This window comes from Cervus canadensis, chromosome 1, assembly GCF_019320065.1.
Source record: "Cervus canadensis isolate Bull #8, Minnesota chromosome 1, ASM1932006v1, whole genome shotgun sequence".
Lineage (NCBI taxonomy): Eukaryota > Metazoa > Chordata > Mammalia > Artiodactyla > Cervidae > Cervus > Cervus canadensis.
Window position 1 is genome coordinate 49,920,826 of NC_057386.1, and position 15,852 is coordinate 49,936,677.

The window sequence follows — 15,852 nt, forward strand, 5'->3', positions numbered from 1 at the left end:
AAGTCCTGCACTCAATATGCCAGCAAATTTGGAAAACTCAGCAGTGGCCACAGAACTGGAAAAGGTGAGCTTTCATTCCAATCCCAAAGAAAGGCAATGCCAAAGAATGCTCAAACTACCACGCAATTGCACTCATCTCACATGCTAGCAAAGTAATGCTGAAAATTCTCCAAGCCAGACTTCAACAGTATGTTAACCATAAACTTCCAGATGTTCAAACTGGTTTTAGAAAAGGCAGAGGAACCAGAGATCAAATTGCCAACATCTGTTGGATCATAGAAAAAGCAAGAGAGTTACAGAAAAATATCTATTTCTGCTTTATTGACTACGCCAAAGCCTTTGACTGTGCGGATCATAACAAACTGCAAAATTCTTCAAGCAATGGAAATACCAGACCACTTTACCTGCCTCCTGAGAAATCTGTATGCCGATAAAGAAGCAACAGTTAGAACTGGACATGGAACAACAGACTGGTTCCAAATTGGGAAAGGAGTACGTCAAGGATGTATATTGTCACCCTGCTTATTTAACTTATATGCAGAGTACATCGTGAGAAACGCTGGGCTGGATGAAACACAAGCTGGAATCAAGACTGCCGGGAGAAATATCAATAACTGCGGATATGCAGATGACACCACCCTCATGGCAGAAAGCGAAGAACTAAAGAGCCTCTTGATGAAAGTGAAAACGGAGAGTGAAAAAGCTGGCTTAAAACTCAACATTCAGAAAACTAATATCGTGGCATCCAGTCCCATTACTTCATGGCAAATAGATGGGGAAACACTGGAAACAGTGACAGACTATTTTTGGGGGCTCCAAAATCACCACAGATGGTGACTGCAACCATGCAATTAAAAGATGCTTGTTTCTTGGAAAAAAGCTATGACCAACCTAAACAGCATATTAAAAAGCAGAGACATCACTTTGCCGACAAAGGTCCGTCTAATCAAAGCTGTGGTTTTTCCAGTAGTCATGCATGGATGTGAGAGTTGGGACTATAAAGAAAGCTGAGCACCGAACAACTGATGCTTTTGAACTGTGGTGTTTGAAAGGACCCTTGAGAGTCCAAGGGACTCCACAAGGAGATCCAACCAGTCCATCCTAAAGGAAATCAGTCCTGAATATTCATTGGAAGGACTAATGCTGAAGCTGAAACTCCAATACTTTGGACCCCTGATAGAAAGAACTGACTCATTTGAAAAGACCCTGATGCTGGCAAAGATTGAAGGCAGGAGAAGAAGGGGACAATAGTGGATGAGATGGTTGGATGGCATTACCGACTCGATGGACGTGAGTTTGAGCAAGCTCCAGGAGTTGGTGACGGACAGGGAAGCCTGGAGTGCTGCATGAGGTCTCAAAGAGTCCATGGGGTTACAAAGAGTGGGACACGACTAAGCAACTGAACTGAAAGGAACAAATGGAATCTAAAACATGATACAAATGAACTTATCTACAAAACAGAAATAGACTCACAGATATAGAAAATAAAATTATGGTTACCAACGAGGTAAGGGTGTAGAAGAGGAATAACCTAAGAATTTGGAATTAGCAGATACAAACTACTATAAATAAAATAGAGACTTCCCTGGAGGTCCAGTGGTTAGGATTCTGCACTGGTTGCCGGGGTTCAATCCCTGGTCAGGGAACTAAGCAAAATCCGACAAGCCTTGTGGTGCAGACAGAAAAAAAACAACAGACAAACAACAAGGGACAGCACCAAGGACTATATTCAATATCCTATAATAAACCATAATGGAAAAGAATGCAAAAAGAATATATATATACATTGATATACACATATACACACACATATAACTCAATCACTTTGCTGTACACCACAATCTAATACAACATTGTAAATACTTTAAATAAAGATTTGTATTTAAAAATGCTACAGAAATTCAAATCAGGGTTGCCTCTGTAACCAAATGTAATCAAGGAAAATCACTTTCTAATTTAAGCAGTAAAGTCGTTCAGTGTAGAATGACATCAGCAAGGAAACAAAGCAAAAAAGTCACAGGTTTGCTCTTCTGAAACCTATTTGTTCTCATAAACTACTTTTTTAAGTTCCTTTGACCTACAAGTTTACACAACTTAAGTAAAAGTCTTTTCTTAATAGCCTCTAATTCAAGTCTTAGAACAATGGGCTTCCCTGGTGGTTCAGATAGCAAAGAATCTGCCTGCAAGTAGGAGATCCGGGTTTGATCCCTGGGTTAGGAAGATCCCCAAGTGAACAGAATGGCTACCCACTCCAGTATTCTTGTGTGAAGAATCCCATGGACAGAGGAGCCTGGCAGGCTACACCATGGGGTTGCAAAGAGTTGGACACGACAGAGCGACTAACACTTACTTATAGCACAATCTAGCTATATTTCTCAAGTGCAACAACCAAGAACTACAATTAATACAACAGTAGTTGGAATTTTTAAAACTGATATAAAAAGAATGAATGATATAAGGGAAAAGGATGAAAAATAAGGACAGGATGAAAAAATGTAGACTTTCATATTGGCTCAGATTCTCCTCCTAACAAAACTACAGTAAAACAGGTATAAAAAGACACCTAATTAATTACAGTTTTAAATTGGCTGGTAGTTATATGTTTCTCTCTATAGGTTTGAAAATTTAAGATCTAATCTAATCAAAACCTAAGTAAATGTTTTATGCTGGTAGCAAGATGTGTTAATCAAATACTACATTTTATATACAGTATTAAAATCTCCAATTCTATTTGCTCAGCATTTCAAAACCAACGTGTCTAGGAAAATATAATCAATTACACTAGAATTTTGGTATATGAACTTATTTTGCACAACTTAGCTAATTAGAGATACATCAGTATCACTATTTTGATGGTGAAAGTTAATATTGATATGAACTGATAGAATTTGTATCACTTAGCAAACTGTTTCACAGTATAGCAATTTTCAATGAATAAAATGTATACTAATATCTTGGATAAATAAGTTTTAGTTATTTAAAACTTCATTTAAAACATGGTATCTCAGACTTCCCTGGTGGCTCAGTGGATAAGAATTCATCTGCCAGCGCAGGGGACACTAGTTTGATCCCTGGTCGGGGAAAATCCCACATCACTGAGCAACGAAGTCTGTGCGCCACAACCTCTAAGCCGGTGTTCTGGAGCCCAAGAGCTGCAAATACTGAGACCGCAAGCCACAATGACTAAAGCCCACAGGTCTAGAGCCTGTGCTCCATAACAAGAGAAGCCATTGCAAGGAAGAGTTGCCCCACCTTGCTATGAGAAAAAGCATCAAAAATAAAGCACTAAAAAAGCCCAGCACAGCCAAAAATAAATAAATAAATAAATAAATAAAATTTTAAAAAAATATGGTATCTCAACAGTCCAAGAATAAAATGGTGAGAACAAAGCAATGTAACTCAGGTACCAAAATTATAAGCTAAACAATATAGGGCATTTTTTGCAATTAAGTACTCATACAATTACCAGATAACCTACTAGATCATATTGTTCTGAATATAATTTCAGGAGCAGTGTTTTAAGGAAAATCCCAGCTAAAACATCATTTCAGTAAAAAAAAAAAAAAAAAAACCTCTGGCTCAACATGATAATGCAATATTCAGTTGTAATAGAAATTTTTTTTTTATTATGGACAGTAAAACACAAACGAGAAAATAGAGGTATCAGCCATGTATTTTATGTCCTTTTCTAGAATAAACAATGTTTATTAAGAAGTTATACCCCCATTTACAATAAATATCAACAATATCACAAAACAGTGGAACAATTACTGTCCAAATACTGAACTTCTGTAACTAAAACATATTTTGGGCTCAAGAAAACACAGTATTACACACCAAAAAAGATCCTGTACACACAAAAACCAAACCCCAGCTCAAGTTTAGGACTGCACTGGCTGGAAAACACTTATTGTGTTACTGCTTTAAGAACCCCACGGAGCACCTTGTAACTCATCAACTGCACGTTTTCCTTCGGAGGGAAACAAGGTCCTCTCTCAGTCACGTAGGCATAAGGAAACCTCAAAACCCAGAGGCCGTCAGGTGGGAGAGTGATTTCTTGCTTTTCTGGGTAGAATACTGGACATGGTGGTGGGCCTGGCTGAACCTGAAAAACACAGGTTATATGATTATTTTAACATTTTTCAATAAGAAACACCTGAAAGGGACTTCTCTGGTGGCCCATTGGTTAAGAATCTGCCTTGCAAAGCAGGGGATGAGGGTTATATCCCTCGTTGGGGAACCAAGATCCCACACGCCATGGGGCAATTAAACCCTTGCACTGCAACTAGAGAGACTGTGAGCTGCAACCAAGACCCCATGCAGCTAAATAAACAAATTAAAAAAAGAAAAAAATCTTAAAAAAAAAAAAAAAGACACCTGAAAGGTAAGCGCCTAAACCAAGGATAGGTTCAAAGAGCACATAAGCAGGTACACGCCTAACTTCAATCATATCTGATATTACATTAAATAATCTCAAATATTATCCTGCTTTTCTACAGATTTTTAATTTCAAGTTCTGCCTCTAACTAAATGATGTGAATTGATGGTGTGAACTGATGAACATACCTACAATTTATTTTTTAAGAAAAAGAAAGTAGTTATTAATGTAAGAGGTATTTAAAATTAAGACCTGTTTAATTAGTTTGATGCCCTGTACTCTTTTTTTCAAACAACTGAAACAAACAACAAACATGATTGTCTAACGACACAAAAAGTTGCATTTCTTACCTGAGGCATTAAGATTATCTGCAAAGGAGCATCCGGAACCACAACAAAAAGCCTCATAAGTTGAGCATAATGTGGTTTTAGCCCTCTACCCTGAGAGGATGACAGAATATACAAGGGCATATCACTATTCAGGGCTTTTAAAGCTGATTCCTTGGGTCCACTTCCCATTACTTTCATTACTTTGTCAGGTCCTGAGCACATAAATCTTCGACCTCGAGAGTCTTCATATTCAAAGCCCACAAATGCTCGCGCTATGTCATCTCGCCGTCTTCCTCTGCCCATGACAACTGCACTTCTCTTACCAGGAACAGCCTTATTTGGAGCAGGCCAAGAATTCGTGTCTAAGTCTCCATCATCTTCAGCTCTAGTCCTGATGACAATGTCCCAAGGCATAAGATAGTTTGTTCCTGGAATGAAGCCCTGTTGGTCCAAACCAGTATGAAAGTTGTAAGACTTAGCAGGGCCTAGTTTAACCAAAGACCAGCTGGAGAATTTGGGTAGGAGACCTTTGGGGCAATTTGAATGAAGCATGCCTGGGAGATATTCAACTGTGGACGCCTGCCGATCAACCAAGTTTGGTCTCTTCTCAGTTTTTACTTCCCCTTGACCATGAACTTCTGGATTATCTCCTCCTGCTTGTGGGTCTGCTGGATAGGTACCTAAACTATCGGTGGATTGGCCTAAACTCAAAGCTAAACTCAGGCTTGTGCTCTCTCCTTGGGTTTGAGGTTCTTTCTCTTTAAGTTTATCAGCATCTGCATCTGGGGGAGCAGGAGATGATTCATTTTTGGCAGGAGCGGGATCTGGAGTACTTGGTTCAAATACTGGGAAATTGATGTGATCCAATTTTCCACAACATTTTTCTTCCAGAAGCTATGGAGGAAGGAAAAAACAAATCCTGTGAACCTTTCATCGAAAGCAAACATTCCTGGACTTCCCTGGGGGCACAGTGGATAAGAATCTGCTTGCCAATGCAGGGGATATGAGTTCAATCCCTGGTTTGGGAAGATTCCACATGCCGTGGAGCATCTAAGCCCGTGTGTCACAACTACTGACTCCGTGTGCCACAGCTACTGAGTCTGTGTGCCTAAAGCCTGTGCACCACAACAAGAGAAGCCACCACAATGAAAAGCCCGAGCACCACAACGAAGCGTAGCAGCCACTCGCTGCAACTAGAGAAAGCCCGAGCAAAGCAATGAAGACCCAAGGCAGCCAAAAATAAATAAAAGAAAACAACACATTCTTCACACTAAAAAGCAAGAAGCAACAGTTAATGGGTAAGCAAATAAGTACATATATAATTTTCTCCTTACATATCACACTGCAAGTGACACTGACTTATCTATCGATAGACATTTTGCTTCTGAAAAGATACATTTTTACTCAGATGGTAGTTAGCAAAAGAGACAGAGAGAAGAGGAAGAAAAAATGCAGAATCTACCTGATAAAAGTCATAGTTAGCTGCCTTGATATCAAAGGGATCATCTCGGGGTGCCTGTTTCCTTCCACAGTTACAGGCACCAGTGGATCGAGCTCGGCTATTGTGATACAGCACAGGAGGATTTCTATCAGCCTCTGGTTTTTCTCCTGAAAAATATAAGTCACTACTCATTTCACACACAATGCAGACCCACATTTATTCTGCATTCAATTGTACCTAACCCTCAAATTTCTCCAAAGAGTTCTTTGGAAATGAGGAGGGGGAAAAAACCTCAACACACACACACACACACAAACCCGCAAACACTTGATTAAACATACCTAACAGAAGAAGCAAGTGAAAATATATGGAAATAAAACATACTTTAAATATAAACTTCTAGAATTTCTAAGTAAAGTTTATCATCATAGTGACCACACATCTCATTCTGTTCATTTTAGTTAAACAAAAGTTCCAAGGTAAAAACATTAATATGAAATTCCTGAAACTCTGTATTATTTAACAGTTCTCATTTACTAATACCCTAGGGTTCATTCTTTAAATACAAGAAGGTAATTAGTAGTCATAGCTGATTTTTCTTTTTCCAGCAGGTGAGGAAACTTAAATCTCATGTACCTAAATTTCTTTTTAAAATGTCAATACATAGGGAACAATCTGTCTGAAAACAAGAATACAAACACAGTCCCAAATTTTGATTGTGAAATGCTAAGAAAACTTTAGCTACCTGATTTAGGTAAGGAGTGAAATTTATGTACACAGTGTTGATCAGTTAAACTCCTCTCCTCACAGAGCTGATGGCCATTGCTCCAAAACTTGTAGCAGTCCTCGTGTAACTGCATGGCATATTTGTGAAAGGCTGGACCCCTGGCATGTTGGCTGTACACTCGAAGAGCCTGGGCAAGCTGATTCTTGTGGACAGTCATTGTGTAATTATGAGGCAAATTTGACTGGTAGGCACTATGGGCCATTGGTAAAGCTTTTTGGCAACGGTTCTCTGAGAATTTTGTGTCAATATCCAAAAACCCTTCCAAGACTTTAATACTGCTTAAAATCTTAGATGTTAACTCCCCAGTGGGAGATGCTGGGTCCTCCTCTTTCCCATCAATAGCCACTTCATACAGTTTTGAAGCTGCTGAGATCCACTTCTGATAAGTAGGAAGTTCAAAATGGGAAGGCTGTGGGTTCCTGCCCACACTGTCATCAAAACCTTTCTTGCTTAGTACTAGCTCTACATGCTGCCATAGGAACTCTCGAAGAGTGAAATCCACTAGCTGCCCCGAAGAACTGGAACTGCTGGTGTCAGTGTGGAAAGAAAGCTGTTGTCTGCTGTGCTGCCTCATCACCTGGTACCGCCTAGACCCAGAAAGGGGTGCAGGGACCAACAAAGATTCGGGGTCTTTCACAGTACAATGACTCTTAAGTTGGTCCAGCAACATGCCTACTGGATCCTCCTCCTGGCTTCCGGGAACTATGTACACAAAAGCTTGATTGGCAGGAACAGTAAAGAGGCAGTTGATACTCTGATTAGTCAAGACACGACTCTTCCGGAAGATTCTATAGATCTGGTCCTCCAGGGCATGCTGAAGTCTCCTTTTGGGAGAATGCTTCTTGGGCTTATCTGGATGAGCTGGGTCTTGGTTCCGAGGGGGTTCTACCTTGAGTGTTCCATTGAGTTGAAAAAGGAAAAGGAGTCTAGGTGGGCAAGGTCGGCAGTTCAGCTTCCAGTCCTTACCAACTGGACAGTCCTTAATGGCTGTTTTGAGAAGGGGCAGTACTTTCTGTCTCAGTCCATCCAGGGCTCTGAATACTCGATCATAAGTGATATCAAAGGAACAAGTGGGATGGACCAGAAGCAGGATGTGACAGACGGAGAAAAGGTAAAGGAGACTGAGGCACTGGACTTTCTCTTGATGCTTCCAGAACTCGTGCGCTTCTGCATGAGGTAAAGAGAGGCCACCTCCAGCTTCCCCACTCTGAAGGGCCCGACAAGCCCGCAGAAGCTGGGAATTGTCACAGATGGAAGTAAGAAGAAGGTACAGAACTTTGCTTTCCTGATTGTAATAGGCTTGCAGAAGGCTGTAATCCTGAGAACCTGGTTCAGTTCGGTTGCCTTCCGCGGCAGTTACACCTCCCCGAATTGGATCCCCGGCCCCGGCCCCAGCCCCAGGGTCCCCGGCTCCGCCAGCCTCCCCGACGGCCCCAGCCTCGGTCCTGACTCCAGGCCCCGAATCTCCAGGATCTTGCTGGCGAAAGAGGGGAAAGACCTGTCGGTCGCACACCGTGTTCACAAGTGAAAACTTCTCGGAATTCAGGCGCAGGGCCGTTTTGCCGAAGATTCCCACCACGCAGATCTCATCCTCCCGCCAAGGAGGCTCCGGTCCGCCAGCCGCGCTCCCACCATCCTCTGTAGGGGACCCCTCGGGACTCTCAGAGCTTGTCCAGGCTGAAGCGCCCATTAGCAGCTCTCTTAGGCTGATGGGACCCGCCATGGTGCTGAGACAACTCGCGAGTCCTTCCGGTCCGTCCGGTAAATGCAACCGGCTCTCGTCCAATTTTGAAGTCCTTCCTCCGCGTCTTCAGTCCCTACTTTTCTCTCACTTTAGGTTCCGCCTCTTGCTTCTCCTGTCCTAGTTTTTCACCAAGCTTTTATCTAGTCTTACATCACTGCTGATTTAAGATTTTCCTTAATCGGAGACCCTAGAAATTGAAATATCAGAAAAAAACTTGGAAGCAATTAGGGCTTTTTGTTTGTTCTGCTTGATAGACAAAATGTTTAATGAGTTAAATGTTAAAAGTTGTAAAACACCTTAGTGAAGAGTAGAGTTGTGATTATGACAATTCCAAAATGACAATAATTACATGCAAGGTAAAGGCAGAAGCAGTGGTTTTGAAAAGAAAAAAAAAAAAAAGAAAGGGAATTATATTCATACTATGCTATATTTAATTCTTGTCAAATATTTATAGAGCATCTGCAACAGTTTAATTGTTTTTACCATATTTAATCTCTTAATCGTTTTCTACATCATATTTCTTTCTGACATACCACTACTCACCTCCAACTTTTTTTTTCACTACCAGTAGTGGTTTTATTTTATTTTTATTGAAGTATAGTTGATTTCCAATGTTACATTAGTTATAGGTTTACAGCAAAATGATTCAGTTTACATATTTTTTTTCTGATTCTTTTCCATTATAGCTTCCCTGGTGGCTCAGACGGTAAAGTGTCTGCCTATAATGTGGGAGACCTGAGTTCGATCCCTGGGTTGGGAAGATCCTCTGGAGAAGGAAATGGCAACCCACTCCAGTACTCTTGCCTGGAAAATCCCATGGACAGAGGAGCCTGGCGAGCTACAGTCCATGGGGTCGCAAAGAGTTGGCCACGACTGAGCGACTTCACTTCACTTTTACATTTTTTTTCTGATTCTTTTCCATTATAGATTATGATAAGATATTGAATACAGTTCTCTGTGCTATACAGTAAATCCTTGTTGTTTATCTGCTTTACATATCTGTATGTGTGTATCTGTTAATCCCATATTCCTAATTTATTCACTCCCGCCCTCCACTTCCCCTTTGATAACCATAGTTTGTGTCTGTGAGGAGTTTGTTTCTATTTTGTAAATAAGGTCATTTGTATTCTTTTTTAGATTCAACATATAAGTGTTAATGTTTGTCTTTTTCTGTCTGGCTTGCTTCAGTCGGTATGATAATCTCTAGGTCTATCCATGGTACTGCAAATGGCAATATTCCATTCTTTATTTATAGCCAAGTAGTAGTCTATTGTATGTATGTATGTATATATATATACACACACACACACCTGATGTTTTTTATCCATTTCTCTGTTGATGGACTCTTAGGTTGCTTGCACGTCTTGATAATTGCAAATAGTGCAATTGGGGGTGCATGTATCTTTTTGAATTAGAATTTCCATCTTTTCTGGATATGTGCCTGGAATTGGGATTGCTGGGGTTTTTTTTAATCCCCGCCCACCCTTCCTTTTTCCCATTGGAAATATTTTTAGTTTTTTAAGAAACCTTCATACTGATTTTCCAGAGTAGCTGCACCAATTTACATGTCCACCAACAGTGTAGAAGTATTCCCTATGCACTCTGTAGCTTTTATTTTTTATTTTTTGGCCACACAGCATGTGGAGTCTTAGTTCCCTGACCAGGGATTGAACCTGCATCCCCTGCAGTGGAAGCTCAGAGTCTTAACCGCTTGACTGCCAGGGAAGTCTCTACTATTTGTACGCTGTTTGATGATGGCCATTCTGACTAGTGTGAGGTAATACCTCATTGTAGTTTTGATTTGCATTTAATAATTAGCAATGTTGAGCATTTTGAAAGTGGTTAAATTTGTAGTTCACAGAATAAAAAAATTCCACAGTGTCAAATGACTCTACTAAAAGTAGAAAAATAAGAATATTTTTCTTTAAGCTCTAGAACCTTGTTGTGCAAGATGTAGTGCCAGTAGAGAGAGCGCATGCATGCTTAGCTGGGTCTGACTCTTTGCAACCCATGGATTATAGCCCACCAGGCTCCTCTGTCCATGGAATTTTCCAGGCAAGAATACTGGAGTGAGTTGCCATTTCCTAGTCTAGGGGATCTTCTTGATCCGGGATCGAACCACTGCTTCACCTGGGAAGCCCAGCAAAGTGTAGGCTAAAGAAAGAGCTTATTAGAAATATAGACTCTTAGGTCCCAACCCAGACCTACGAATCAGAACATGCAATTCTCCAGGCCAGAATACTGGAGTGGGTAGCCTTTCCCTTCTCCAGGGTATCTTCCCAACCCAGGGATCAAGCCCAGGTCTCCTGCATTGCAGGTGGATTTTTTACCAGCTGAGCCACAAGGGAAGCCCAATCAGAACATGCATTTCAACTAAATCTAATAATTTGTACACAGTATAGTTTGAGAAGCACCACCTTAAAAACATCTTTCAAAGCAAGGTGAACAGATTTCTTTCTTGACTCATATCAGTGGAAAAGAAAGCCAGTGATTTTCAAAGATTTGTGAGGTACAACAAAAAGTTCTCAGGCTCAGAGGATTATACACCAAAATGTTTAAAACTTGTTGGGATTTATTGACTTCTTTCTTTACTCTTTTTCCCTATTTTTTAAAAAAAAATGGATTTAAAAAAGAATTTTAAAAATTTAAAGCAATTTAGGGTTATAGCAATTTTAAAGCAGTTTTAGGGTTATAACAAAATTGAGCATAGAGAGCTCCCATATACCCTCTACACAGGCATATCTTTCTTTACTATCAACACCAGGCTCCAGAGTGGTACATTTATTACAATATCTGAACCTACTTTGACAGATCATTATCACCCCCAAATCCATACATTAGGGTTTATTCTTGGTGTTGTGCATTCTGGGTTTGGACAAATGTAGGCTATGTATCTGCCATGTAAGTGTCTTATAGAATGGTTTCAGTGCCCTAAAAACCCTATGTGCTCCACCCGTTCATTCCTCCTTCCCCCAAACCCCTGATCTTTACTGTCTCCATAGTTTTGTCTTTCCCAGAATGTCATATAGCTGGAATCATACATACAGTGTGTAGCCTTTCAGATTGGCTTCCTCCACTTAGTAATATGCATCTAAATTCTATGTCTTTTATGATTTGCTAGCTCATTTCTTTTTAGTGCTGAATAATATTTCATTATCTGGATGTACCACAGTTTATTTATCCATTCACCTACTGAGAGACATCCTAATTGCTTGCAAGTGTTGGGATTATGAATTAAGCTCCTGTAAACATCTGTATGCAGGTTTTTGGATGAATATATTCTTATTTTTATTGTTTCCTTCATATTCTTATTTTTATATCTCTATTTTGTAATTTTTCTTTCTAATATTAAAAGTTCTATTGACAAGAAAAAAACCTGTAACTATATGAGGTGACTGATATTAACTAAATTTATTGTAGAAATCAGTTTGCAATAGATACATATATCAAACCATTATGTTGTATACCTTAAGCTAATATAAAGTCGTATGTCAATTATATCTCAAGAAAACTGTGGGAAAAGAATTCTCAAAGCCCTAAGTCCTGGTGCTGGTATTTTTGATATATTAAGCTATATTGGGCTTCGGGAAATTCTTCTTAGGCAATACTTATTTGCTAACAAGAATTTAGAAAGGATTGGAAGTGGGCTTTCAAATTTATTTTTTAAAATTTTGTCTATTTGGTTTTTATTTGTTTCCTTCTCTACTTCTATATGTCTGGATTCTCTCCCTCTTCTAAAGCCAACTAAAATAAGAAATTGTACCTATTTATCCACATAAATTATGTTGTGATCCTCATCATGTACATTATTTGCTATGTTTAGTATGTGACTTTGCTGCTATAATATTAACAATTCTTTGACTTACAAATCCAGAAAAAAATAGTGTATATTAACCACATCATTTGTATAGATTTCCCAAGTAAACAAAATGTTAAAAAACTAAGTTGAAAAGACTCCCTAGAAGAAAAGAAGAGTTACAAATCTCATACTTTGCTGAAGGGACCATTGATTTGTACAACCACTTGGAATACTAGTTTGACAGCATCTAGACAACAGGCATGCTCTACCACCTAGCAGTTCCACTCCTAGACATACACATTAGAGTAACTTGCACAAATGTACATGTTCAAGAATGTTCACAGTGGCATGCATGGGGACTTCCCTGGTGGTCTAGTGGTTTAAGACTCTGCATTTCCACTGCAGAGAGCACAGGTTCCATCCCTTGTCAAGGAAGTAAGGTCCCACTTGCCTTGTGGTGCGGCCAAATTTAAAGAAAAAAATAAAATAAATAAATCATAGCATTTATGGATGCATATTTAGTCCCAGCATATTTAGAGGGTGAAAGCAAAGGAAAACAAACAGATGAGTAGTCACTTTTTTGTTGTTGTTTAGAGAGAACCCATTTTTGGCCTAAGCCTTTGTTGTTGTTGTTGTTGTTTTAATTAAAAAACATTTTTTGGCTGCACTAGATCTTCGTTGCTGTGCACAGGCTTCTCTTATTGTGGAGCACAGGCTCTAGATGTGCCGGCTTCAGTAGTTGCAGCGAATGGGTTGAGTAGCTGCGGCACCCAGCCTAAGTTGCTCTGCAGCATGTGGGATCTTCCCAGACTAGGGATGGAACCTGTGTAGCCTGCATTGGTAAGAGGATTCTTATCCACTGTACCACCAGGGAGGTCGAGGAGTAACTTCTTGAGGAAAGGTATTAACATTAGGGATGGAAACAGGTGGAACTTCTAGACACTTAACTGTCCCTTTCTTGGTGATCACATGAGTGTTTAATATTGTGTCTATTTATGTTTTATGTACTTTCCTGTATGTGTTATATTTCTAGTAAAAAATGTTAAAGAGAAAGACCAAAGTTTTGTATTGTTCTTTACTCAAAAATATAACTGGATGCATTGTGATTGTTTGTATTCTCTGGTCGACATTCAGTCTCAAAATAAACAGTGGAGACATATGATCAGCAACAATTTAATGAAGCCTTAGCAGTCATTGGATTCTCAAGTGGGTACAATATAAAACCTGTCATAAAAATTAGTAAAAGATACAAGATAGAACACATTTTAATACTGATACGATAGTAACAGCAGCTTTACAAATATTTAACCATAGGATTTCTATAGCATTTTCAGAAAAATGAACCTTTATCTCACAAGAATGATAAAATCATTTAAACTGATACAGTACACATTGGTTTATTAATATTATAAATGTTATTAGATGTCCCATAAAATATTGTTACAAATACTCACCTGCTTTCTTCTCAGTGATCATTCTCTTTATTTTACTTAATATAAACATAGTAACAGGTTTAAAAAGTTTTTATTAGAAACAGATGTATTTCTTAACTTTAGTATCTGTTTGATTTTCATCCATAAATGTAAATACAAATGTGGGTCTCATCAAAACAAAACACTGTTTGTTCCCATATCTGCTTTCCAGCCTGGTGACTTCTCACAATCCTCTCTTTGGCATCTCAAAGTTACATTTATCAGAGGGAATATAGGCATTTCTGGGAAATTACTAAAATATATTTTTAGCATAATCAGGGAATATTTCAGGGACATCATCTATGTACCTGCTTCCTGCCGGGTTAGAAAGTTCAGTGACATCCCTTGATTCCCCTCCATGAGGAGCCACCATCCTTATTCTCTGAACTGCAGTAGAAGTTACCAGCATCAGAGCTAACACTGTGCCTTCAGAGTCTCACTCACCCTAATGAGAGTTCCTCTTCTTTCGTGATATTTAGCACATTAGTGACAGGGATCCTGGCTGAAGCTACAGTAGTATCTACTGCTATGCAGACATATCTGACAAAACCAGGGGCTCCCAGATATTGGCAACCTTGTAGGAGACTGCCTGGTAGGGTTGCCAAATAAAACATAGGATGTTCAGCTAAATTTGAAATTCAGAAAAACAGTGATGTATTTTTTTAAGTATAAATATATTTCCTAGGCAATATTTGGTGGTGGTGGTTTAGTTGCTAAGTCGTGTCTGACTCTTACAACCCCATGGACTGTAGCCTGCCAGCCTCCTCTGTCCATGGGATTCTCCAGGCAAGCATACTAGAGTAGGTTGCCATTTTCTTCTCCAGGGGGTCTTCCCGACCCAGGGATCAAACCAGGGTCTCCTGCGTTACAGGCAGATTCTTTACTGACTGAGCTTTACACGGGAAGCCCATGGCAATATTTAGGACATAGTTATACTTAAAATATTACTCATTGTTTAGTGGGCCCTATATATACTTAATGATTCCCTGGTGGCTCAGATGGTAAAGCGTCTGCCCACAATGTGGGAGACCTGGGTTCGATCCCTGGGTTGGGAAGATCCTCTGGAGAAGGAAATGGCAACCCACTCCAGTACTCTTGCCTAGAAAATTCCATGGATGGAGGAGCCTGGTGGGCTACAGTCCATGGGGTTGCAAAGAGTTGGACATGACTGAGCAACTTTTCACTTTCACATATATACTTAAGTTATTTGTTGTTTATCTGAAATTCAAATTTGATGGGGGTGTCATGTATTTATGGGCTTCCAAGGTGGCGCGAGTGGTAAAGAACCTGCCTGCCAATGCAGAAGACAGGAGATATAGGTTGGATCCCTGGGTTGGGAAGATCCCCTGGAGGAGGGCATGGCAACTTACTCTAGTACTTTTGACTGGAGCGTCCCATGGACAGAGGACTTTGGCAGGCTATGTCCATTGGGTTGCAAAAGGCTGGACACAACTGAAGTAACTTAGCAGGCATGTATTTATATTTGCTAAGTCTGGCAACACTGAATTGGCAGGAAAAAGTAAAATCCTGTGATTGTACAGAATGACTGTTATTGAATTGATAGGTGGTTGAGGACAGAGAATCAGGTCTCACAGTGAATCTGCTATGGACCTCAGAGAATCCCTGCTGGGGCACTGTAGAAAACCCAAGGTTCATGTAGAGGTCTTCATGAAGTCTATATTTAGCTGTAGGAATGTGGATAGCAGATATCAAAGTAAGGAATATCCCAGACTTTAATAAGGCAGATATAGCTACCTACCTAAGTTACTAGAAAGGAAATTCTAATTTTTAAGGTCACGTTGGACCTTTTGCTTCAAATCCTTTTGAAATAGTTAGGTTTGGATGGGAGATGATTTTACTTAATTGCTTATAGGGAACAGAAATAAAATCTAGAGGGTCTTT

At 39.7% G+C, this 15,852-nt stretch overlaps 1 protein-coding gene across 1 annotated transcript; it reads right to left on the reverse strand.

Moving 5' to 3' along the window:
• Positions 1–3,661: 3,661 nt before the first annotated feature.
• Positions 3,662–8,683, reverse strand: SMG8 (SMG8 nonsense mediated mRNA decay factor). Its single transcript, XM_043482791.1, has 4 exons — positions 6,894–8,683; positions 6,170–6,315; positions 4,729–5,601; positions 3,662–4,105 (listed from the first exon to the last, which is right to left on the reverse strand). Exons 1-4 carry the CDS (start codon positions 8,656–8,658, stop codon positions 3,908–3,910), a joined length of 2,982 nt encoding a protein of 993 aa, XP_043338726.1. The 5' UTR covers positions 8,659–8,683; the 3' UTR covers positions 3,662–3,907.
• Positions 8,684–15,852: the final 7,169 nt, after the last annotated feature.